The sequence below is a fragment of the Platichthys flesus genome, chromosome 4 (assembly GCF_949316205.1).
Source record: "Platichthys flesus chromosome 4, fPlaFle2.1, whole genome shotgun sequence".
In the NCBI taxonomy this organism is placed as follows: Eukaryota; Metazoa; Chordata; class Actinopteri; order Pleuronectiformes; family Pleuronectidae; genus Platichthys; species Platichthys flesus.
In genome coordinates, this window is record NC_084948.1 from 7,430,492 (window position 1) to 7,456,382 (window position 25,891).

General features: G+C 40.2%; 1 protein-coding gene across 5 annotated transcripts in view; it reads right to left on the reverse strand.

Moving 5' to 3' along the window:
* Window positions 1-25,891, reverse strand: part of LOC133951808 (chloride channel protein 2-like) — a 128,601-nt gene that overhangs the window by 23,333 nt on the left and 79,377 nt on the right. For all 5 annotated transcript variants that reach the window (XM_062385992.1, XM_062385994.1, XM_062385993.1 and 2 more), the window contains 8 exons: window positions 25,139-25,240; window positions 24,434-24,518; window positions 22,688-22,843; window positions 14,102-14,171; window positions 13,250-13,360; window positions 10,331-10,544; window positions 3,029-3,162; window positions 1,939-2,129 (listed from right to left, as the gene is read on the reverse strand). In XM_062385992.1, coding sequence (XP_062241976.1) covers window positions 1,939-2,129; window positions 3,029-3,162; window positions 10,331-10,544; window positions 13,250-13,360; window positions 14,102-14,171; window positions 22,688-22,843; window positions 24,434-24,518; window positions 25,139-25,240 — 1,063 coding nt within the window. The remainder of the gene's footprint in view (window positions 1-1,938; window positions 2,130-3,028; window positions 3,163-10,330; window positions 10,545-13,249; window positions 13,361-14,101; window positions 14,172-22,687; window positions 22,844-24,433; window positions 24,519-25,138; window positions 25,241-25,891) is intronic.

Here is a 25,891-nt window from a genome sequence, read left to right on the forward strand (position 1 = left end):
GAGATGAGTGGGTCGATTGAAAAGCTTTAACACCAAATTCCATTTGCTTTAAGGACGGAGGTGATGCTGCTCACGGATGAGAGACTTCTGCCGATGATACAAACACAAGAAACAAGACAAAATGGCACTTTTTTTTTTTTTACTTTAGCATATGAGTAGTTCAATTTATATATGATAAAAACATTTCCTCTGAAGAGTTTCAATATAAAGATAGCCTATAAAGTCCAACAGTCACACTGCAAAATCTGCTGAGGCTTATGTGACCATTTAAAAACGCTGATGAGAGGGAACCAAGAGAGCTCTTGGAAAGACAGTATGAAGTCAGAGAGACGAAGAAAAGAGGAGAGAGAGAAGGTAAATGAGCAACACATACACACGGACATCCTCACATCTACGCCTCAGGGTGTTCTACTCAACCACTCTCTGCAAAAGGGTGAAATTGAAATGAAGACAGAGGACAGATAAATGGACAAAAGGAGGACCACAGTACACAAATGGACCTGGAACCAATTTAGACATCCTTTTATAACCTGATCTGCTCATCTCTGTTATTTACGGCTTAATCACACATGTTATTACTCTGAGCTTTTAACTTCTAACGCTCACAAATATACAGTGTAGCTGCTCACAGGCAAACCATGAGTGTTCTCCTGAAATTATTCATCGGGCTGAATATTTCTGGAATCTTTCAGCTATGTGAGAGTATATCATCATATTGTCCAGAGAGTTCATAGTGTGCACGTGGGCACATTGATGACAGATACAAAACTGACAAAAATGAAAAAAAGACTACAATTATATCAGTATCAAAAAGAGGAGCCATTCATATAGAAGACACAGAAAAAAATGTCTACTTGGTAAAAGACTGAGATTTTACAGCTTTGGTTGATAAAAGCCAACTCCTGTGGTGAAAACATAACCACGTCATTACCCCGGCAGTGTTTATACTTTACCTCCTGCCTCCTGCATGCTCTACCCTGACTCCACCCCTCACCTGAACCTGGAAACGCTCGTGTTGTTGTGAACGTATTTGATAAGACAATCTCCTGCTGTGTTCTTCATATTTGAAAGTCAAAGTCCAGAAAATGTCTGGACCCAATTGTCTGGACATTTTCTACAGTCCATGTGTGAAAAGGGTTTATGTGATTCTGAGTAAACTGTCGCACTTTAAACAAGCCCTCTCTCTTTTAAACCATCCAATCATGAGGCTTTGCCTTTTAGCATTTCACCAATTAAAGCTTATCTTTAAGTGCACCAGGTACAGTGACTTTAGAAATAAGTTAGAACCACCCCTTTCACACATGTTATTGTTTTGTAGATGTAATTGTAAAAATTTATTTTTTCACGTTTTCCTCCCCAGCAATGTACATCAAAATATCCCATTAGTGACAACAATTTTTTAATTCTTTTGTGAATTTATTGAAAATTAAAAACTAAAATCTCTACTATGGATTCAGCCTGTTGTGTTTAACTCCTCGTGTGTCCCTTGTGTCGCCGCTAACTGTGGTCAGGTGCATCCAGTTTGCTTCAATCATCCTTGAAATGTGTCCAGAAGTTGATTGGAGTCAGAAGAAAAAGCAATCAAGTGGAGGTTGTCCCTGTAGACTTCTGCCATAAACAAAGCTGTAATTGCAGCCAAAGGTGCTTCAAAAAACTAGAGAGTTAGTCACTTTGTCATTAAAGGTTATAGAGTGTAAATCAATGGACAAAGATTCATTGATTGATCAAGAAAATTACTTAAAATAAAATTATCATTTGAAACCCCAATTTTGCTGTCTAATTGAAGCCACTTGTGACCAATTATTTCGGGGCTACCAAGCTTCGATCCAGTTTCTTTGTCTTATTATGTATTTCAAAGACTTGCACATGTAAAGAGATAATGATGCTCAAAATGTTGCCCCACCCACACCCCAACTGTCCAGCTGCAGTGACCCTGACCTGGAAGCGGACCTCCTGACTGACTCGTCGGCCTTCATCCTCGCTGCCAGGGTTTGAAATGACTGACAGGCGTTTCTTCTCCGCAGCAGCTCTCTCCCTGATGTACTCGAGCCGTCTGGCCCGACCGAGCTGCTGGGAGAGCAGCGACTGGAGCTGGGCGCGCTCGATGGAGCCCAGCAGGATCATGGACTCTGGGAGAGGAGACAAAGACCGAGGGGAGAAGTGAGAGGAAAGATAAGGCAAAAAAATAGAAGGAAGGAGGCAGCAGAGGATGGGGGCAGTGGGGGGGCAGGTTTGTAGAGAAGGAAGAGTGAGGAGAGGAAAGAATTGAGAGCAAGAAATAAAGAAGAACCAAGAGGATGGGAAGACAGTGTAACGGTTTTAGAGGGAAGAGGGAGCAGACTGCAGGAGATTCCAAACACATGTTGCAGCATTGCAGAGAGATCAGCTGAGTTACATAACAAGCTCAGGACGCAGTGAATGTGTGTTAACTGGTGTGTGTGAGTGTTTGTGCGTGCGGCTGGGAGGGAGCTTTCTTACTTTAAGTAATTGCCTTTGTGACTGTACGTGCTGATTATGTATTTGGTTAAATGCCGCGGCTAATTGTTCCTGCACGATTGCATAATCGAGACACAGTTGGAATACCAAATATGCACCTCAGTGCGGAGGCAGCGCAGCCTCATCAGCAAGCTGTGCTCAGGCAAGTTTGTCAATCAATCAATCAATCACTTTAAAGAGCACGACACCAAGGTCGCTGGGATTTGTTTTTGGCACAGAGGACTGGGAGAGACGCTCAATCCAGCAGCATCAGCAACATCGGAAACAGACGACAATATGACATCAACAATATTCTAAACTAAAATGTTTCACTTTTTCACGTATATTCTTATAGATAAGAATATACGTGGTCAGTCAATTAAAAGGTTGCTCTGACTGACTCGAACATCTTTCAAATATCTGCTGAGGGATGGACTGTCTTAGAATCATGACGTTAGTAAATACTTGATGGAGGTACTCACTCTACTGGGTGTAATTCTAGTTTGTAATGCTTCTGTGATTATATGAGCGTCTAAGTGTGTTTGTGTTTCACCTGCTGATTCCACCAGTGCCAGGGTCTTGAGTTGGCCGATCAACAGGACGTTGTGGAGGTCTCTATAGCAGCAGGCGAGTGTGATGTACCGAACATCCCGCACCATAATGTCCTCCACACGGATATTATACTTCCTGCAAAAAGAAAACGAAGGGAGAGAGAGAATGTGAGGAAGAGGAGGAAGATATGAGCAATTATTTAACTGGTTAAGGGGCTGGGGGAGAGGGGTAAGCAGCTGAAAGAAAAGGAAAGATATTCAATTAAAATTAATTATTATTATGCACGCACCTGACTTAAACATGTTGCATTGAATATAATGTCTTAGACAAACTTTTTCAGATGACCCGACAAACCGCTAAAATTTTAAGTCAATGAACTTAAAATTTACTGATCAGTAAAACAAAAGAGCAAAAAACTATATTGACCAGGCTGCTCCATTATACCTGTTACTGACAGAACACGTCATCCGGATGTTAGCGAAACGGCAGAACCATGTGTGTGGTGGGCGTAACTGGGTGACATTGTGTGAACAGATCTTGCCTCAGCAGAATTATACATCCTGGAACACCAGTTATAAACACTCAGCTCCTTCTTCCTGCCTGAGTCTGCCAGAACCTGCAAACACAACAGCAGTTGCTTGACGGATTCTGTTGCCAAGGCCCGGGAGCCGTGCCAGAACACTGGCTCTGGCCAACAGTCAGCTCCTTGTTGCGGAGATATCTCAATACACTGACCTCTCTTGAAATGCAAAGTTAATCTGATGGACATCCTCCCGCAGCTCCACTTTAGCACAACAGAGCACAACGTTGGTCAAGCATCCCTGCTACACAAATGGCCTGTTTGCAGCAGCAGGATTTGGAAACAGCAGGATTCTGTGCTGAAGGGATTTCCTTATGTGGTGTTATGGGGAAACACTACAGAGGTGCAACCTACCAATACCATCGTGCTTTGCCCAAATTACTCAAAATATACAACACAAAAAACACTAAAATGGGAACTCTCAAAATCCCTAATTACGGCTTGATATTAAAGTTACCATAATTACATTTTTATTTGCATAAAAGTCCACCTTGGCTTCTGCATGCTTAAGTTTGTTTGAAAACAGCTGGCTTATATAACACATAATCTGTATGTTTATTGAATGATATAACATTCCCAATTCTAGCATTTAAAAAGTGTGAGGATTTCTGAAGCTGTCATTGCTTTCAAACACCCTGACTACTTTCCACCTCACAATGCAAAGAGCAATATATCTCTATCATTAGCACAGGACGCTAAGTGAGGAGTCTCCAAATAGTCCATCCATCCATTTTCTAAATTGCTTATTCTTTAAAAGATCGCGGGGGAAGCTGGATTGAATCCCAGCAGGAGGAGGGGTACACACTGGACAGGTCCCTGTGCACCGCAGGGCCAACACAGAGAAAAACAACCATTCACATTTACACCAACGTAACTCCAGTCTACATGACTGTGGGAGGAGGTACCTGGGGGAAACCTGCGCATACATGGAGAACAAGATCCACACAGAAAGACCCTGGCTGAACCAGGATTCAAACATTTTCGCAGTGGGGGGACTGCAGTTCACACTGCCCCATCATGCCACCCTTCAAAACTGTTTGATATAATTCCCTGGCACCCTTGGCAGGATAATCTACACTTGCAGACAGTGTCGGGTTTATTTGTCTAGTTTTTGAGAACTTCTCCAATTATGCAGGTGAACTGACTATAGTGCAGAACAGAGTATGTTTGTATTGAATTTTTTGCTGCAGAGCTTTTGCAGCTGCTGTTCTGAATCTTTTCAGCCTTTATGACTGTTATTTCTCATCTCAGCTTCCACACAGTTATGCTGATCAATTTAAACAAACCCAAGGGTCCATGGACATCAAGAGTAATTTTTTACTAGACACGTATACTCACAACATAATGTAAGGAAAACGATCAGCAACCTTGAAGGAAGCTTCTGTTTCCTGATGAACTGGCAGCCTCTTTTCATTTGCTTGTGGATCTGAGAGAATAAAGTAATGCATGCCTCCGAACTGACCACAACCGTTGCTGAAACTAATTTCCCTCGGGATATCAAAGCCAGTTGATGGAATCTGATTGGTTTCCTCTTAATTGAGCCTCCTCCCCTGGAAAAGCCGGGCAACACTTCTGATCAGTATGAGCTATGCTGCTTTCATCCTCAGCTTACAGATTTGAGCCAAGATAAACAGACTTATAAGGTTTTAAATCCAGGCTTATAGATCATCCATATTATCTAGAGTAGAGATGAGAGGCTTGTTGCGGTGATATGTGTGTGTGAGTTTGTGTGAGTAAATGGGGGGGTGTAGGGGGAAGGCATTGGAAGCCAATAAAAGGATGTTTGTAATGATCCAGAGAAAATGTGATCATCTCCTGTTGCTTCGCTTCCTGTCAGAGGCAGAGATAAGAGTGGACTGCAGAAGACTTTATTTGACCATTAAGAACAGCTAAGAAACGGACACACACACACACACACACACACACACACACACACACACACACACACACACACACACACACACACACACACACACACACACACACACACACACACACACACACACACACACACACACACACACACACACACACACACACACACACACACACACACACACGTCCTGTAATGTAATGTAATTGTTCTTAGAATTAAAATGCCACTAGCCCAACGCTGAAGGGAGGAAGAAGGTGGAAAAGGTTTGATGTCTGCTACTGGGAATGATAAGAGAGAATGAGAGGCTAACAGGACATCTGTGGTAAAAATGTATGTGTGATATAGGTGTGTGTGTGTGTGTGTGTGTGTGTGTGTGTGTGTGTGTGTGTGTGTTTATATCTGCAGAAGCTACACAGAAACAGAGAAGATAAGAAATCCAATTCTCTCCTTGTCCGTGTGGGTGTGCAAGCAATGCACACACCATCATATGTGTGTGTGTGTGTGTGTCACATGTCAGGCATTACACAAGTCTTTCTCTGTGTTTGTATTATTGTGTGTGTGCGTGCATGTGGGTGGATGGTAGCGTGGGTGTGAGATGGATAATTTCCAGTTGGAGTGAAGAACACATTCAGCTTGGAGGGGACCATGCTTCCTACAGTGTTTCATTTCCCCCCCTTGGTCCGCCACCTCCTCCTCCACTCTTGTATGCTGCAGTAATATGACACACGCTTGCCGGCTCTCACAGACACGCGCAACGCACAAGCACGCACACACACACACACGCTCTTTGTTGGAGACTGTTGAGTTAGAGTGATGTGAGAGGCAGGAAGATGGTAAAAAAATGAAAATGAAGGATGGAGGGAAGTAGAAGCTTTCTGCAGAACAACTGAAGTTCCTAGTGCGCATGTGTTATTAAATATAGATAACTCGAGCAGACTGAGATTTTGTAGGTGAGCTTGTTCTGCTTACACACCAGTATGCGCCACATATATAAAGAAGGGGATTCCTCAATCATCTGTATGCCTCAGCAACTGCAAACATTTTGAAGATTGATATTTTTTGATGATTGATGATCATATCATCATTTATTTTCACTTTGCCACACACACACACACACACACACACACACACACACACACACACACACACACACACACACACACACACACACACACACACACACACACACACACACACACACACACACACACACACACACACACACACACACACACACACACACACACACACACACACACACTAAATATTGTTTATTATATCATTGTTTTCAGTTTTGTTTAATTTTGGACCATTGCATCTATCAGAGAATTGAGCTTCGCTGTTGACAAACAGTAAACTATGCTTTTTGGAGCTAAAATAAAAGCACACCAAAATTGTCCTAACTAATCCATCACTACACAGGACATCTGCAGCTGCATTTAGAACAGCCCACACCAGCCACATTTTTCAAACGTCTATACTTATCTTATGTGTGGGAAAAAACTTTTAGTTAATGAACTTGATTCAGGATTTTACTCTGTCTTATCTCAGTGGCTCACATACAGATTTGGTCTTCAGCCTCTACTCACATTGACCTAAACCATTTCCACCTAATGATTTGTTATGCCTCCTGCTTTTGTTTTTTCCTCTCTGCAAAGTATTTCTAATATTAGGGTGAGTTGATGCACCACAATTTTCATCTGCTTCCCCATGAGAGCACGAGAGGTGGCAATTGCTCCAAGATTGTTCCCTCTGGCGTGATAATCTTAACAATATCCTTTAGGCTGTGATGCCATTATCTTCAAATCTTGTAGTGAGTGCGTGCTTGAGATTAGAGACAAGACTATTTTTAAAGTTTCTCCTAATGTGTGTGATACAAACCACATCCAAAAGTTGTTGACGATTTCAGCTTCAGTGAACTTAGGTGTGTCTCAACACAGTAATGAAATCATGTGGAATATAACAGCAGACTGTTCTCTGTTCCTACATTTTGCTAGCCTGGATGCCAGACGAACCTAGCCTCGCCCACAACATTTGAGGTCGGGAAGTTCGGTCTGGAGTCGCTCCGTTGGGGAGAAATTATGCCCGACCGGGCCAATCGGATTGTCAGGGTGGGCTTTATACGATGATGGACAGATGATCAACGGTAACATAATAAACCACGTCATCAAAGTGCCCTTGGGTTGAATTCATTTTCAACAAACATGCCTGCCGCTGGAGAGCTGAGATGTGTATTTGCTGCCATTGAGTCTGTTTTAGAAGACATCGACAGCGCATTCATTTTGAAAGAGGAACAGAGAACGTGGAGGCGACGCGCTACGTTGCTCTGATAGGTTGTAGGTCTATCCAATTGAGCGAAGAGGAATTTTATTTCCTGGTCAGTGGAAACACGCCCCATAATCACAGCCCAATGGAGCGGTCTCAGACTCACATTCTGACTAGAATTGTGAGTCTGACAACGTCAGGCTAACATTTTGCATCATGATTAACAATTAGAATAGTTTATGCTCTTTATTTCCTCTTTAACCATAAGACAAGCCAACCTAAGGATTTGTTTAAATCAGTGGTTCTATAACTTTTGCACTTTACTGAGGCAAGCCAGACATTGGAGCCCCACTTTCAAGTTTTTTGGTTTTCGATTATTACAGGAAGTGTATGAAACCCATTTCTGCTCACTTAGTATTTAAAGTTATGGCCTATACGAAAAGCTCATCATTTGAAAACTGATTTGATCAGCCAACACACACACACACGCACACGCACACACACGTCTAGGATGTTATGGAGATGATATAAGGTTGCAGCTGACAGAAGAGAGGAAAGCCACAGACACACAGTGGGAGAAGTCTGGATAATGGAGGGTTGAATAACGTGGGTCAACTGAGGTGCTGATGCAGAAAGTAAACGATTCAAGTAGCCGACAGAGACCAACAACTTCAGGGGCCGGCCAAAGAAAATTATGAACAGATGGAGGAAGAAACACAAATTTTCTTCATTACTCCCAATTTGTAAATGATGCATAGGAACTATTATCTCCAGATAATGATTTAGCCAACATCCATAACAATAATTGCTTCCAAACAATTAAACAAAAAGTGCTTCTGTGTTGTCTCAGAGAGCCTGGAGGACACTGAACAGCTGGTAATCCCATTCACTATATAGTAGTTGCTATAAATGAATAATGGAAGATGGCATTAAATGCCTTGTAACAATGAACCATTGAGCCAGGCACCTCCACCAATGTCTGTCCTTTTGTTAAGCAAATTCCACTCTCCTCATGTACCTTGAAGTTAAGAATATGTGCTACTTGGAGGTTTAACACCTCAATTAAAAGGAATATCTAAAACCATTAAGACTCACTTTGCACTATACTGCAGCTATTAAAACCTTAGATTAAGGCTGGAAACTCATACACCAGATCTAAGCCATTATGAGACTAATTAAACTGAGCACAGTGAAAGAACCGTGGGCCTACAACAATGCCTTTGTAGTACATATGCTATAAGGACTGGTAACCTGAGTATACGACTTATAGTATTTTGCATTGTACATATTTGAACCAATCTTAGCTAAACACTGTAATGTTGCTGCAACAGTCTGCTTCTTCACAGTGGCCAGAGGATGAATAATAATAATTACCTGACTTTTAATTTTAACACAAACTATTGGTTAAAATGTGTGATTCCAACTCAAGCTCATCCATTATCTACACGACTTCACTCCATCATTTGAGGGCCGCGGCGCAGGGTATAGGACACAATCACAGCTGACATTGGGCTAGAGGTGGGGTATGCCCAAGTGCAGGTGGTGAGTGGATCATAAGGCCAACATACAAAGAACCACATTCCTGCTCCATTGATGCTCACATTTACACCTATGGGCTCAAATCACTGCATGTGTCTTTGTACAGTGACTGGAAGACACAGTCAAGCAGAACAATGCTCAGTTGACCGGTCAGTATTTTGTATCTTTTATGTTTAATGTGCATAAAATACACAAATAAGTGCATTTCCTCAAAATGTCACTTTCTTTTTTTCAATAGCTTACACAAATAAAAGAAGTCTCTTGAAACGAGCAGAGGAGCGCTGCAGGTGAGTGGTTTCAAGGAAAGGATTCGGCTCTCAGTGCATGAAGCTGCATTTCACCAGTTTTATTGCATCTACTGACATTTGTGCATTTAGTGATTGGGTGTAGTTATAGTGTTGCTGTGATTTACTGTAAAACGGTGTCCTTTGCCAGTACAGTATAGTCAGCCTATTGGAGAAAGCTTATATTTATGGTTGTGCATTGACCTTCTTATTTAATCAATAAACATATACCCTCAAGGGACGTCATATAGTAGTTAATATAATGTCATGTCCCTTGAAAATGTTCTATGTTTAATGGCATGGTTTTGTGTCATCTGTACATCCTACATTAGTTGCATAATGTTTAAAAGTCAAACTTTGCACTACTAATACTGACAGTGATTTTATTCGCAGTATTCTTCATGTAATTAAGCTATTGATATGATGTAATACTACATGGTAATTATTATATTATTAATAATAATAATAATAATAACAATAAAAACTGGTGCGTTAATCATTCATATCTTATCTTTAGTATCCTTATATTTGAATTATAACAACCAGCCTCTTTCTCCTATCTCTCTTCCCTTCTTCTCTCTCTCTCTCTTGTCTCTTTTCCGCGCACCGTTCCTCTCATGGATTTTGTAAGGTCTTACCCTGACGATGTAAAACGCTTTTTGATAATGTATGTTGGAATTTGGTGCGATACAGATAAAATTTAATTGAACGATAACAACGGTGTGCTTGTGTTTCCAAAGCATGATGTACAGTACTTACTCGTGGTGTCCCCAGCCCAGCTCTGGAAGGTAAGGCAGCTTCTTGATCCTGATGATGGAGTCATAGAGGGAAGGCTGCAGGGATTGGGCCACAGCGTTGGCCAAGATCACCGCTATCATCACCGGCAGGATATGGGAGATCTGGCCAGTCAGCTCGAACACGATGACCGCTGTGGATACCGTGTGGGTGACTGCTCCTGACAAGGCTGCCGCACCTTTGGGTGGAGGGGAAGAGGGACAGTGTTTGTGAGAGAAATAACAGAGAGGGACAGCAGAAGAGCAATTGTTCAGATCAGTGGTTTTCGATGTGGGACCTGGGGCCATCTAAAGAGGCCTAAGAGGAGGCTCCAAGGGCATCATCCATTAAGATCACAGACAGTTCTAAATTAACACCATTTCTTGTGCAATGAATTATACTTTATTACCCCATAGCACACACTGTATGGCTAAGCCAGGTACCCTGGTGAATATGTGACTTACTAACTAACTTCCTAGATATGTACCACATACAGTGAAATAATAACCGGCAGGCTGATAATCAGTATTTGTAGAGCTATGTTCAATACTGGAGCAATGCTGGTCAATATCATATACACCATATTGTGTAGCCATCACTGATTCAATCAACAAAACAATTTAAAAATCTATTTACTCAATCTAAGATATCAGCCTCTCTGCTTCATACACTCCCAGACCAATAAACCAAATTCACATTCTCTTCCACACAAACTTCTCTAGTATACTTACAATGTATGGCTAAAACTGACTTATTCAGCTAATTCAATACAAAAAGGAACCTTAATATCCTTAAAGGGAACCTTAATATCCCCCCCCAATAAAGTGTTGTGAAAAGAGCAATATAAAATCAGCCAGAGCGGCATTAGTGCGAAGTGAGCCTTCACTGCTCAGAAGAGAAAATGGATGAGCCCAATTCAATGAATGAGATGAAAAAAAGAGTAAAGAATGGCGGCATTAAAATAAAGTGAAAAGAGAGCGGAGAGAAGCAGATGGTGGGTGAGCGAGTCGACGAAGGCAGGTTTCATTGTTCTTTCTCGTAACTTAATTAAGCCTGTGTGCGTCTGCCTTCCCTCCTCTGATAAATGCTGCTGCTCCCTCTGCCCGTCCTAACATTTAGTCCTTAAAACGAGCTGTGCCGCGAGATGAAAGAGGCTCATCAGCGTGTCAGGCCTTTAAAGGACTGAGTCATCGGCTACGGTGCACCACCACAACAACAACATCAGCAGCCCAGAAAAACAGGCGTCCAGCAACAGTGGCATAATCAGCATGACTGTCAACAAGTAGCAGAGAGGAGGCAAATCACAACACTGCATCTCATTAGACACGCAACTTCAGGAAGGATGGAAATGATGTGGTTATGAAGGGACAGCTGGCGTTAGCAAGAAATGGAATAAATTAAGGGGTTTTCTGAACATAATGCTATAAAGTCTCTAATTTTTCATGATCATGAGGAAGAAGTATAATAACACCTGCTACTTATAACTGTTAGACAAAACCAGGCCTTTATAGGATCTGCTTTATTGACACATTTTAATAAGATGAATTATATATGTGAGTATTTATGTGAAGAGCTCCAGTTGCATGCTGTTGCATGGCAGCCAGTTTTTTCTCCAGGTGTTAAGAGGCTGATCCACCTGAGCAGTGCAGCCAGGCTTGTTTATCTATTTCTTGTGACTGAGTTGGCCCCTCGCCATCCAGGGCCTTGAGGAAAAGGAGCACACCTGAAGGGAGGCTTTCTCTCCCTCTATCGCTATTGTAGTCTCCCTGAGCTGTTATTGATAATGAACTTGTTAGGAATAAGTAAAAAAAATGGAATGGGGTGGGGGGTGGTACTAGGATAGATTTGGGTGCTCTTTTCATTTTTACAATACATAGGAAACAATCATAATGTACCTTAAAAATATATCTTTAGCTAAGTGAGCCAGGTCTAGTGTTTGTTCCATTTGATTTGCAATGTTAGTAGTCAAGCCTTGTTTGTTCATTTGGTTTTGGCACAACCATCTTATCCCTCACATTTACCTTTGTTAAACGTGTGTTTGTGTTGAGGTAAGGAAAACACAAATTGCCAAATTGAAGGTCAATTCAAAAGAAGAGTTCTTACTCCATGAAGAGAAGCCCCAAAAAGGTTACTTCTTTTATTTCTGAACAGAAGTAATGACAAAATGTTGCATTTTCAACTTCCAAACTTTCTAGCAGGGAATTAGCACTTGATAGCAGCACTACTACTTGTCAAATATGTTTTGGCAGCTGGTGTCTGAGCTGTTTTCAGGGATTCTTTAGTTAAATATAATCTGGTGATCTTGTAAATGTAATTTGATTCGGTCTTGATTGTTTGAGTCTGATCATATTTTATGTCGTCTTTAATCTGGATCTATTTAGAATCTTAAACTTGAAGCTGTAAATTGAGGCACTGGACTGTAGGATACATGTATCCTGATTAATGTTCTGAGTAGGAAGCACTGATTCCTCACAGAAACTCAATGGGAAGTAAAAATAAATTTGTGGGGAAAGCGTGGTCTAGGGGATAGAGCGGGTGTTCTGCAACAAGAGGGTTGCTGGTTTGAATCCCACTCTTTCCCATCTGCAAGCCTAAGCATGCCTAAGTTTCTTTGGCAAGATACTGAACCCCTAAATGGCCCCTCATAAATGTTGAGTGTACTAAAAATGTAAGTAGGTTTGGACAAAAGCTAAATGACATGTATCTTGAACAGACTCAATAATAAAACAAACAAACAGCTGAAATGCTTCTGAAGGAGAATTTCCACAAAATTGCACAAAAGCCTAAATGTTTATAATGAAAGTCTGACAAAATAGTTGAAAGAAAATACTTACTAATTCTTCCTTTTTAAAAGGAAAAGATTCAAGCATGAAAAGCAAAGCAACATTTGTGTCTTTAACTGACCCACAACAGCGTAGCCTCCTGGCACTATGGGGTAGATGGTGCCATCTGAGTGAATGCCATCTGGGAACCAGGCTGCCATACTTTCTCCAACCAGACGACCAAAAGCTGCCCCTGAAATACACACGCACACACACACAGAGAGGAGTAGAATTAATAACACTACTTTAAGATGTTACTGCTTTAAAATGTTGATTGTGTTTTTTCGTCAGATAAAAAAAATGCGTGTTCTTGGCACAGAAACATTTACAAAGATATAGATCTGCTCAGTTCAGGAAGTGTGATTGGAGAAAATGGCAGAGCTGAAATGTGACCAACTTTTGTGAAATACACTTACTCACTTTTGACAAAGGGTTAGATGAGAAGATTGATATCAGTCTCACATTGCTAAGCTAACTATAGCCAGCAAATAGTTATCCTAGCTAAATAAAGCATGGACTATAAATGGTGATGGATAACCCACGTGACCCAAAATCATGGGGATACAAACACTGCCATCTTGCACACTTAGTTTTTTTTTTTAGATCAACTTAACATGACAAACTGTGGCTTTTCCTCTGCCAGCCAAAGAAGGTGGCAGGAAATTTGTATCTAGCCATTTCCCCGTATCCAGTGTTTGTGAAAAGCTACGCTAACCTTTCCTAGCTGTAGCTTCATTATTGTACACACATGGGAGCAGTAATGACTTTCTCATTTAACGCTCAGCAATGAAGTCAGAGTCTATTTCCAAACTATTGCTTTCATATTTAGATGAGATGGCAGGAGCAACTGTTTAATTATAGGATACAAGGTTTTTCAACGCACACACACACAAACACACAAACACAGACACAAACAGGCCAATTTGCCTCTTACCTATGACAAACACTGGCATGAAGGCTCCACAGGGCACAGGGATGGTGGTGGCTAGCGCAGACATCCAGAACTAGGAAAGAAAATGAGGAAGATAAAGAAAGAGAGGACATAAAAAAGAAGGTACGGGTGGCATTTCAATTAGCTTCAAAGTACCATACTGTGTGGCCCTAGATGATAGCCAAGTTGAGTCCTGCACAGCAGTTAGGAGGCGGCCATGCAAGCCTTATTGCCGAGGTTAGATTGAGCTGTCACTTTCACTCTTCATTTGACTAAGACCCTGAAATGAACCTTGGGTAATGAGCGGGCTCTGCCGATTGGCCACTGCGCCAGAAGAGCGGAAGAGTCTGCTAATTAGGGAAAACAAACAAAAAGGGATGTGTGAGCATTAACGTCTCGCGTGCATGTGTGCGTGAGTGTGTGTGTGCTTGTAATTTAGTTTTAGCAGAGAGTTCAGCGAATATAATTTCGGCATCATGTTTGAAAAGCTTCACCAATACAGCGATTTTAACATGCCTCATGATTAAATATGTGGCTATGAGTATTTTAGTCAAGACTGCAATTTCAACCTTGTGTACCATAAATAGCGGCAACAAATGGAAACCAGTAAAAAATCTATCTGTTTTTATGTAGAATGTATATCTTGTGAAAAGTTAAAATTATCGGTTTAGGCATTTGTTCTTAACAGTGTGCATTCAGTCTGTGGAGCGCAGGTTGCTTTGATCATTTGATTATTTCGTGTCGTCAAATGGCCTGTCACAGACACTTGATAATAAAAATAATCATAGTATCAATTCCTATTTGGGAGTTTATCCAAGCAAAATGCTTGTTTTGTTAAGGGGGACTCACTAATAATGACAATGAATACTTCTGAAGTAGCTCCGGGGCATTAACACAGGACACAAGCACATATTGTTACAAACATGCAGGTTTCTACGCTGTGCAAGTTAAAATAATGAAATTACAACAACAGGGTTGGACCTTAATAATAGAAAAAAATTATGTTAGTTCAAAAATTCTCATATGCACATTCAAGTTGAAAGAAGCACTGCACTAAGTGTGCAACAAAAGAAATGACTAGTTGATTACGTATTTGAAGCTGGGGCCAAATATTTTTTGGCCCCAGCTTCTAGACTATGATGACAAGCTGCTTTTCAATGTCTTGTTTAATTGTGAACTGATTATCTTTGGGTCTGCATGAATCCAGACTACTAAATTTCATCCGTCACGTCAAATAGGTTAAGTGTTTTCTGACTGGAAAACAACTGACAGCAAGTTTGTAGATGGCTACCAAGCTGCATGACAGATGGTGTTGAGGTGAATGCGGCTGCTCAGGTTGTTGAAAGTCAATTTACTGCTTACTACACAACTCTTCAATGTATAGGTTTGATCACAGTGAAACATGTCGGGCTAACTGCTCCAAGCAAGCGTTACAACAGATGGACAGATAGATCAACACTGATTGGCCAGTGCAAAAACAACAAGTTATCCCCTCATCTAAACCCAGTGTCCGTCTGACTGGATGAATTTAGCTTGATCATCAGTGTAGAATTATTAAGATTTTTCTAGTTTTTCTTCAATCAACAATACAAAGATAATTTTAAGTGGTTTTACCAGATTCATTTTACCTTCAAAGTTCGGGCGCCACAAACCCTTGCACATGGAGCCCTGTGTTTGTTAAGGTTAGGGACAACAAGTTGGAACTTGGCGATGATCAAACACTAAATAAGAGGTACATATTACAGTATTGTACAAGCCATTACGCAAACTTCATCGATGTGATAATCCCATGGTTTCAAATAGACTTTTTAATTAAACTCATTGCTTCATCTCTCTCCATCCCTCCATTCCTCCCTTTCTCTTCTTCTCCTCCCGCTCCCTCTGCTCGGTCTATAGTTAGCTGTAATTAAGCCCGGCTGCCATGGTGAAGTAATGGATCTCCTTCTGTAACCTTACACTGCCGCCGTTTTCACACTCCGCACTGCGCATAGACGCACACACTCAGGCGTAGGTGTTCACACGCTCATACACACATACACACACATAAGACTCAGTGAAGAGAATCAGAGCTGAACTCAGCCGGGTGCCAGGGAGTAACAGACACACAACCAGTTGAATGCACTCACACAAAAAGCCTCGAGATAAAATGAGACAGCAGACGGAATAATTCCTTAGACTTCTCTTGAATCGTCTTTCCCTTCAGCTCTTATTCCTTCTGTCTCCTAGAGAGTGAAATGTCAGTAAGACCTAGAAAAGGTTTACAAGATCTGGAAACTCATAATATAGGCTTAACTTTATTACAGAGGCTGTGAACACAGTGTTTGTGTGTGTGTGTGTGTGTGTGTGTGTGTGTGTGTGTGAGGCTTCCCCAGTGTATATGTGGGACATCACATCAAAAATCCATTCTTAAATGTTCTTCTTGCTTCATTAACTCCCCAGTTACTGAAACCAGCTGTTGACCTATAGCTTCCAACACGATAGTAAATCATAAGGGTGTGTATTGGTGGTCTAAGCAAGTTATAAAAATGTTTGCAAAAAAATGTGTTGTTTGTTTATCTGGTAAAGGAAAAACTACAAAGATAAGGAACTGTTCAAAGGGGTTTGTCATGTAATATATAATTTTTAACATGATTATAAAGTGTTAAGATTTAGTGTCATTACATTGTCAGACTTAGGGAAAATTACTTAAACCAACGTAGTAATGTAGTTCATTATAATTTAAATATTGATTAGTGTTATTAATTTGTATAATTGTTTTCTGATATTCACCACATATACATTTTGTAAAAATGATCAATTACAGAACATAGAAGATATCGACATAAGGTTTAGATATTTTAGCCTATACCCAATCAGAGCAATGAAACGTAGAAAGTAGCACAGAGTTACAGAAAAATGTATAAAACTACAAATGCAGTGTGTTCTTCTCTATGGAAATTACCCAGTTTGTTTGATACTGTCTCCAAGGTAAAAGACCTCTCTACTAAGCCTCAGACATTATGGTTTTTAACGAAAAGGCTTCAACCGCACTCCCATTTGCGTTCCACTGTTACTAACTGGCTCAAACCTGCCTCAGTTTAGATAAGAGGAAGTGATTGGCTAGACCAGGATATGACTGATTGAGGTTCTGAATGTGAGGGGGCCAGACCCATAACATTAAATACTTGGCCCTATAACCACAGCTAGCCTCTACAGATATAAAGCAGTGGACATATAAATGTGCTAAACAAAACATTTTATATGTTTATAGCGATCTACAAACACTATAGGACATATACTTGTATGAGGTGCTTGTCAGACACTGGAACATGTTAAATGGTTTCTGTTTCCTCTACTGTCAGGGCTCATTTTGAATGTCACTATAACCAATTAGACAGTGCAGGTTTCATCTTCAACATGTATTTTATTTATTTTGTCAGATCACAGTGAGATAATGTACTGCTAATTATTCATAAGTGACTCGTTGCAGCAGTGAAAAATATGTAAAGAAAAATATATACTCTGTAATTTTGGCTGTATAAAAAAAACTTATATCTGTATTATGGGCTCTTTTATGCAGATGACAGTGTACTCTGAACCAGCTGCTTGTTTACCCACAATAACACAGTCACACTCATAAACACTTGAACACAGCTGAGTGTGACAGGATGGCGGCTGCTGTTGTTTCTACTCTGTCCTCATGACACAGGTCCCTGGCAACCGCACTGATGCAATCACCGTCCGTGAAGTTACAGATGGCTCAAGGTTGCTAAGGAGATAGACTTAAGACACAAACGTGTACTACTGCTGATCTTTTACTGCTTCTCTGGAAATGTTAACCGCAAAATGTCCTTACAGTGTTAAAACTAAATGCTCACACTGACTGAATATGTATATCTGTATGTGTTCATTTTGAAATTCCATTCTTCTATACTTACACTGCTATGTAGTTTAGTCTATTGAGCATCATGTTTGAGAAGTATTTTTGTCATAAAATCTGCAAAGTGACTATAGCTGCATTTCTTCATTTGAAAAAAACGAATGCAGCCTTTCCCTTGTATTCTGATTTTACAGTTTGTGAGTAGTAGGAGCAGTGATGAAGAATTTGCGGAAAAAACGGTGTCAATCGAAAGCAAATTGAATAGATCTTGCTAATTTTACACTGTTTGTTAAAGCTAGTAAATATGTGAAACTATAAGGGATTATATGTAAAAAGATGGAGAAATTAAGGGCATTGGTTGACCTTATATTTGTGTGATTGCTGACTCTATATATTTGAAAACCATCATATACATAGAAAAACAAAACCCAGTTTAGAATCATGAGAATACATGGTCCATATACAATAAACCACACTATATAACCAACTAAAGTATTTTGAGCCCAGAGAGAAAACTGCTTGACCAAGAGTGTAAATGGAAAAAAGTACAGAATCAGTCTCTACCTGACAGAATCAGCATGATGTGATATAATTCAATACGTGTATATAACCTGATCCTGCTGAAACCCCTGCTATTCTCTACAAGGCCTTAAAGCTTGATTCTACAGAGCACCATTCAAAACTGACACAGTACGATTGTGATTGTGTTCTTTTTATTTTTTTGGACGGGACACATTAGCATTTCTGGACAGATTTCCATGGCCTTTATTTGCTCTACTACTATTTATATCCTCCTAGCTCTATTCAATTCTGTGCAGTAGCAATGACTCACTTTGCCCCGGAGGAATCATACATTTTTCATCTAATATAATCTAATATAATCCACTAAGAGTAGATCTGAGGTAGTGCACAAGCATCAAAATATATGAGGATCTATGACTGCCAGCTGAAAGGACACTGATAAACTGTCAGAAGAAGCAGAAACAAGTCAATGCTTGATTGGGTTGTTGGTTTCCAAACCAAAACATTTAATAAAAAGAAATAAAATCAACATGGAAAAATCCTGCATTCAAATATAATTAAGACTGTCTTTATTACCCACATTTAATTTGACAGATGATTTAATGAGACTTAGTGTAAGCTATAGAGCTGCTTCGGGGCTGAACTATTCTAGAAGAAAACATTTAAATCCGTCAAGTCATGTGACCGAGATTAAATCAGAAGTCATGATTGGAAATTCATGTGATGAGCGAAAACATCTTGAGTAGATTTTAGGCAAGACTTGACACCTGGTTCTGTTTGGATCAAAACTGAGTCAGACTAAAGATTCACCCTGCGAGTATTCAAAGTTACGTCTGGCATTTTTTGTGATTAAAACGTGGCTGTAATTTACTTTATTTGCAAACACATAAAAATTGAGAGCCTGTGCTTGGTTTAATAATTAGATCTAGACATCAAGTGCTTACACAATATGTATCAACTCTGATAATAAAAACAAAACATGGTAGTAAATAGAGACGATGGCCAACATGTAGCTCAATTAGGAAGTTATTTGAAGGAAGAAAATTCTATTAATCATGCTGCCTGAAAGACAAAAGAAGAAGCTGCTACTTCCAAAGCTGGATTTCAATTTTTCTGTGTTTGGGAAGGTTAAAGGGTTCCAGCTCCTGTGGCTTTACTGACTTCTAAAATGTATAATTTAATGTAGAACAGCTATCTCAACCTATTGATTGATATTATTGATTCATCCTGATTAATTGTTGTTTATCATATTGTAACATTATGGTTTTAGAAGTTTGCTCAAAGTTCGTGTTAAAATATTTTTAAAAATAAACTAAAGAGAGAAAACCACAAAAACACTAGAGGATGAAGTCTGGTATAGAATGGAGAAGTGAAGGATACTCAGGTCGAGTTATGACGCAGGATCCAGGACATTTATACTCTATTTCATTTTGTCAGTCATCTGGGAGCCCTCTGTGTGTGTGTCACATTCAGAGGGCAGTCTATCACCTGGTAGACTCCAGGGACCCTCAGGGGCCCCTTTTCTATTCCCACTCCAATTACAGTACAGCCAGCTCTCACACACACACACACACACACACACACACACACACACACACACACACACACACACACACACACACACACACACACACACACACACACACACACACACACACACACACACACACACACACACACACACACACACACACACACACACACACACACACACACACACACACACACACACACACACACACACACACACACACACACACACACACACACACACACACACACAGACACACACACACACACACACACACACAAAGCTGTTGATGTGCCTAATTGCACGCCACTAAAAAATAGCATTACATGGTAAATTACCTCGTATGTGTGATTTCAAGTGTGCAATATAAAGCTACAATTACACTTAAAATATCAGCACCAGTGCAGTGAACTTACAAGGAAACACATTTCAGCAGTTTTTGTGTGTATAGTTCTTCTGTGTTCAAAACTCATGTAATTAAAGTTTTTAAAGCAGCTGTATTTCCTGACCTGTCGTCAGCAGCGCCCATCGCACCTTTACTTTCAAAAGGTTTTACAGCTGGAGCGAGAGCCTTCATCAAATTCGGGCATGAAAAGGAGCGGCAAGACAAGATGGCTGCCACGTCGAATGAAAGAACCATTCATTATCGAGAAGGAAAGGGAGGGAGAGCAATCGTCCCTTTGAAAATCACCAGGCTGAATCCAGCAAAACCAAAAGGCTGTAATTAGACAAGAGCCATTACAGCCTGACTTTGAATGCTGTGTGCGCATGTGTGTCTGTGAGTTATATATGTGATTCTGAGCTGTGTGTATGTGTGTGTACGTGAGAGAGAAAGAGAGGACTCTAGTCAGCGCTTGCACATAGCTGTGGAGAGCAGCTTGATGAGATTTGTGCAGGTGGGTGATTAAAGTTAGAAATGTGTGTGTGTGTGTCTATGTGTGTGTTTGTCCTGAGTGTGTCTCACCTGTATGTCACATAAACCTTTATGTAATATATCTGTCTTTTGTAACTCTATACATGCTTGCAGACACACACACACGCTCTGTGTCGGACGTCACACAGAGGGGTGACGCTGAGAGTCCTTTCGATAATTTTGCCAAAGGACACAAGGAACACACGCACACAAGCACAACAGGTCAGCATGTTCTCATAATTTCATCATTCTGTGATGCTAACTTAATTAAGTCATTTTTTTCGAGGTTAATGACAAAGACAGACGTTCTCTGCTGAGCTGCTCAGGAACGATGTCAAAGACAGTGAAATCAGTTGATGTCATTCCGACAGTACACACTGTCACTCTCTCTGTTTCTGTGCTTACATAACTTTTTAACTGGAGTGTGGTGGTGGGAAGTGGTGGAAGCTTGTTTCTCTTTATTTTAACCACTCTTTAACCCTCGCTTGTTGCTTCTCACTACTTCAGCTCAACCTTCTGAATCTGTGGATGGATGTGTGTCATATGTTGTTGCATAATGTGTAGTGAACTACTTCATCAATTGTTCATAAACTTTTCAGTTGATATTATGCTAATGTGTTTACAATCCTTTCTTAATCAACAACCATTCTGTATAAATGTTTATTTCAGTTTAGTTTTGCTGTAAATGAACTTGTTTCAATGTCAGATACAGTAAGAGATTTAATTATATTATTATAACACTCACTGTACAGTTAGTTCAATGCAGAAGGAGTATACAGTATAGTAAGTCAGTAGGTATGTCATTGTTGTTATACAATTAACATATCAACACATATTATACTGAGAGTAGTTTCACTTGAAAATAAATTGAAAAGAGCAGAAAGCTGTTGCAGATAAATATTTTCTATCAAGGCTTTTCTGTTTGTTGCTACTTTTATAGAATCACATCTAAGGCTTTTATTATTTTTATTCATACATGGTTTCCCATCATACTGTTCTCTTTCTCCTTTCATCTGTCAGCCTTTTGTCTTTTATTCAGCTCGATACATGCTGGTATATATTGCTCAGTTAGTGACCATCGATTGTACTTTTAATTATGCATTGTGGGATACAATAAGTCCACTTTATACGGTATAAAGAAGAGATTTCAGAAACAGCCTTATTTCAATACCTGTACTTCAACATAACTTCATTACCTCTTGGACATACACAAGCAGATAATCAATCTTTCGACAATATTTTTATATCCAATTATGCTATATCCATCCATTTGCAATTCAGCAGATTCTTTGCTGTTTGCACTTTCCTTACTCTTGAAGTCCAGTGCTCGCTCGCTCTCACACACGCACACGCACAAGCACAAGCACAAGCACAGACTCAGAAAGGGAGGTAGATTTACAACCTTTGTTTTTTGTATTCGGAGAGGATATTTCATTTCAGCTGAACAGAGGCGGCCAAAGAAATAAAAGGTTACATAAAAAGTCATTCTAATCACAACACAAGCAGCACTCTCCTCCACAAGAGAAAAATGAATATCCAAACTATTCTGCTTTTTTCTCTGAGGCCAAGAGTGCGGTGGCTTGATTCCAGTACCTAAATCAAAGTGGCTGAGTTTCCGTCCTCACAGAGCCCCAGAGGAGTTGAGCCAGCTCCTGATGCCTTCACTGCACATCCACCTTCCCCTCATTCCCATCTTACCTCGCCAAAAATTAAATCAGCTATGATCAAAATTGTTTACATGGGTGCTTTTTCTGTTGAACCTACCTTCATGACGATGAAGAGGACAAGGGTGACAAAGACGTTGACTTGCGGGTGTATCCAGGCTTCGGAGTGTCCAATGTAGTCAAACTCCTCAGCAATGCCCTGTTTGGCCCAGGTCCGGTTGTCCAGTAAAGTCACAAGAGACTCCTTCTGCGTGAGCTACAGGTCACAGGAAATGACATCATCAAAACAGAGCCACAGAGGAGGGAAGCTCTGCAGCATTTGTTGCAATTTGCTTATCTTACTTTAAAATATGTAATTTGAGTGATTGGGATTATTAGTTTGCTGATATAGACTTGAACGTGACCTTGACTCTTACATTTGTTACAGCATTTGTAATTTAAAGATAGATTACTTTACTACTGGACCACAATGTTAAGCGATGAAGATTATCAACGTTAAAGGTAAATATATAATTACATCATTTATTTGTAAACAATTTATCCTTTACATTCAATGATTTGTGATGTTATAGTTTCTTTTAATGTAGTTTATGTGCTTTGGCACCACATGTGAATGTCATTCAAGTAAAGATTATTGAAAGCTGTGGAGTGACATGGAACTTTCAGAGATTTGATCCTAGAGTAAAAATGTACAGTTATAGATTGTGACTAGACAATTGTAGAGTAGAACATGGGGCTCTGTCGTGCTGGGTGACCCGGATCTATTGTACAATTCTCTAATACAGCAGTCATTAGTGCTGCATATTGCTGCTTCATTTCAACTTCATATGCAAATACTGTATGTTCAGCAAGGGGTTCAAACCCGTTAGTGAGACCTCTACTCCTCTCTACCCAAGAAGTTGTAGTAAATATCTGCTTTTCACTTTTGTTTGGTGGATTCAACACCTAGTGTCAAAAATACTACTCTGAAATTAAACGCACAAGTCTACAGTTTGTCAGTGCAGGAGATGTTGCTCTAACAGATATCAATGGAAACTGAATACACCCGATAGAGCGCGTAAGGGGTCAATATCCTGGACAGCTCAGTTTAATGGTGGAACAGACACGGCCAGTGACGACTGCCGAAGAAATTATGCCTGGGGAGTGGGAGAGTACGACGGTGGAGGGATTTGAGATGCTGCTCTGAGGAGCGGCGCTCTAAGGGGAGGGGGTCAGTGTAGGTGGATTCAGAGCTTCAGAAGCCTGACTCACCCTCTCAAAGGGAGCTGAGAACGAGGGACATGGTGCACAAGTGTGTGTGTGTGTGTGTGTGTGTGTGTGTGTGTGTGTGTGTGTGTGTGTATGTGTGTATGTGTGTGTGTGTGTGTGTGTTAGTGTGTATGTGTACTGTTTGTGTGTATAAGGTCTGAGAGAATCTCTTTCTAACTCTGATAATTAGACAGATGAAATGAGTGTAATTGGAAATAAGTCACACACACATGGTTATGCGTCAACCCAGGAGCAAAGGACAATGTGCTCGACTCCGGCGTAAGCAAACGATGACGCATACAACAGCACTCATGAGAACATTGTAACCTGCGACACGAGTATTAAAAAAATAAATCACACACTGACATAAATGATAATCAGGCTTTTGTGAAACAATATAATGATTTTGTGCACAGCTGCATGAAAACAGTGTGACACATAAGAACATAAATCACTAATGAGGTGATAAGGTTTTGACATCCAAACCTGGTGCTAAAAGAAGCACTGATCACTTGTTCAATTTGAACTACAGCGAAGGCTGCAGTGAGGTGTGTATAACAATAATACTGAGGTGTATTAAAGGAAGTGGGGAATATACCTTTCCAGCCATAAACTGCCCAAAGCCAGGAGGAAAGGTTAATGTGGACACAAGTAAAGTGACCAGTGCTGGATACAGCAGTCGTCTGAGGGGAGAGACGGGAAAAGAAAAGGGAGACATTTAACACAGCATTACTGGGTCATAAAAGTTCAGACTTATAAGATAAGATAAGACACTATAAATTATTTATTTATTTATATTATTTGTGTCTGAGGACGTCTGTGACCTCATCTTACAAGCCCCAGCAATGTGACCATATAACTGATCACCTGTACAGAACATACAGCAACATACAACATACATACGGTACAAAGGTGTTTACATCTACTTATTACAGACATCTGTATGTGGCTTCACACTTGGTTCGTGTGTTGTAAAGGACCCCAGGAAGTGCAGTTTTGGATTTGTTGCAATTTGGACTTGCAATAGGTTCAATATTGATAAAGTTTGAATAAATAGGAAACCAGTGCTCTGTAGCAGCGGCGTCTGGGAATCATCTATGTAAGTGACAAAGTGGTAATCAGGCCGGTTTAGAACAGACACTGGTCAACTATTTATCAATTCAACCTTTATTTATGTGGGGTACAATATACATTGGATAGATTGGGTAATTGGGCTCCTTTATAGCAATAAATACTGTAGGATAATGACCTTATTACAGTATTTGAAAATATGCTCTTCAATGGAAAATAAGGGTATACTCACTTTTTCATGAGGAATCTGTTGATGGCCTTCTGTTTCCGGATAAACTGGACAATAAGTCGGTTCAGGTACACAAACAGTGCTCCACCAAAACCACTGGCAATACTGCAGAGACAGATACACAAACGCATCAGAAATACTTGGAAATTTTTTTAAACTTCGTCAAGGATGTTATGTTTTCACCTCTATCAGTTGGTTTAGTTGTTCTTTGGTTGGCAGGATTACACAAATACCACTGAATAGAACTGAGTTGAAGGACGGGATATGGGCCAAGATAAATTCATAACATTTTGGTTCTGATCCAAAAATAATTGTGTAATTTGTTTGTAGTTTTCCCAGGAACAATGCAGAGATTATTGATGAATAAAACTACACATGATTAGGTGGCTGATACATGTATCTTTCAGTGTGTGAAATTTGTTCCAGCTTGACTGCCCTGGAGGAGGTGTGCACTGCCGTTCTCATTCTACCTGGCATGAACATTAATGTGTGATCAAACTGTATCTGAATGGAATTAATGCATCGAGTCTCCAAATATACCCAATAAATACAAATAATGGATTAAAAGAAGGAAGGATGAGGAATGAAAAAAAGATTGAGGAAGAAGAGAAAGTAACCAAAACACGTAGGAGGAATGTTCTGTAGATACAAAGGAAAAGAGAAACGTTTAGATAAACAAAGCCGTTGAAAAGGCAAACATACAGGAGTTGGAAAATGAACTGAGAATTACAGTTGAAAGCGAAAGAGAGCGAAAGA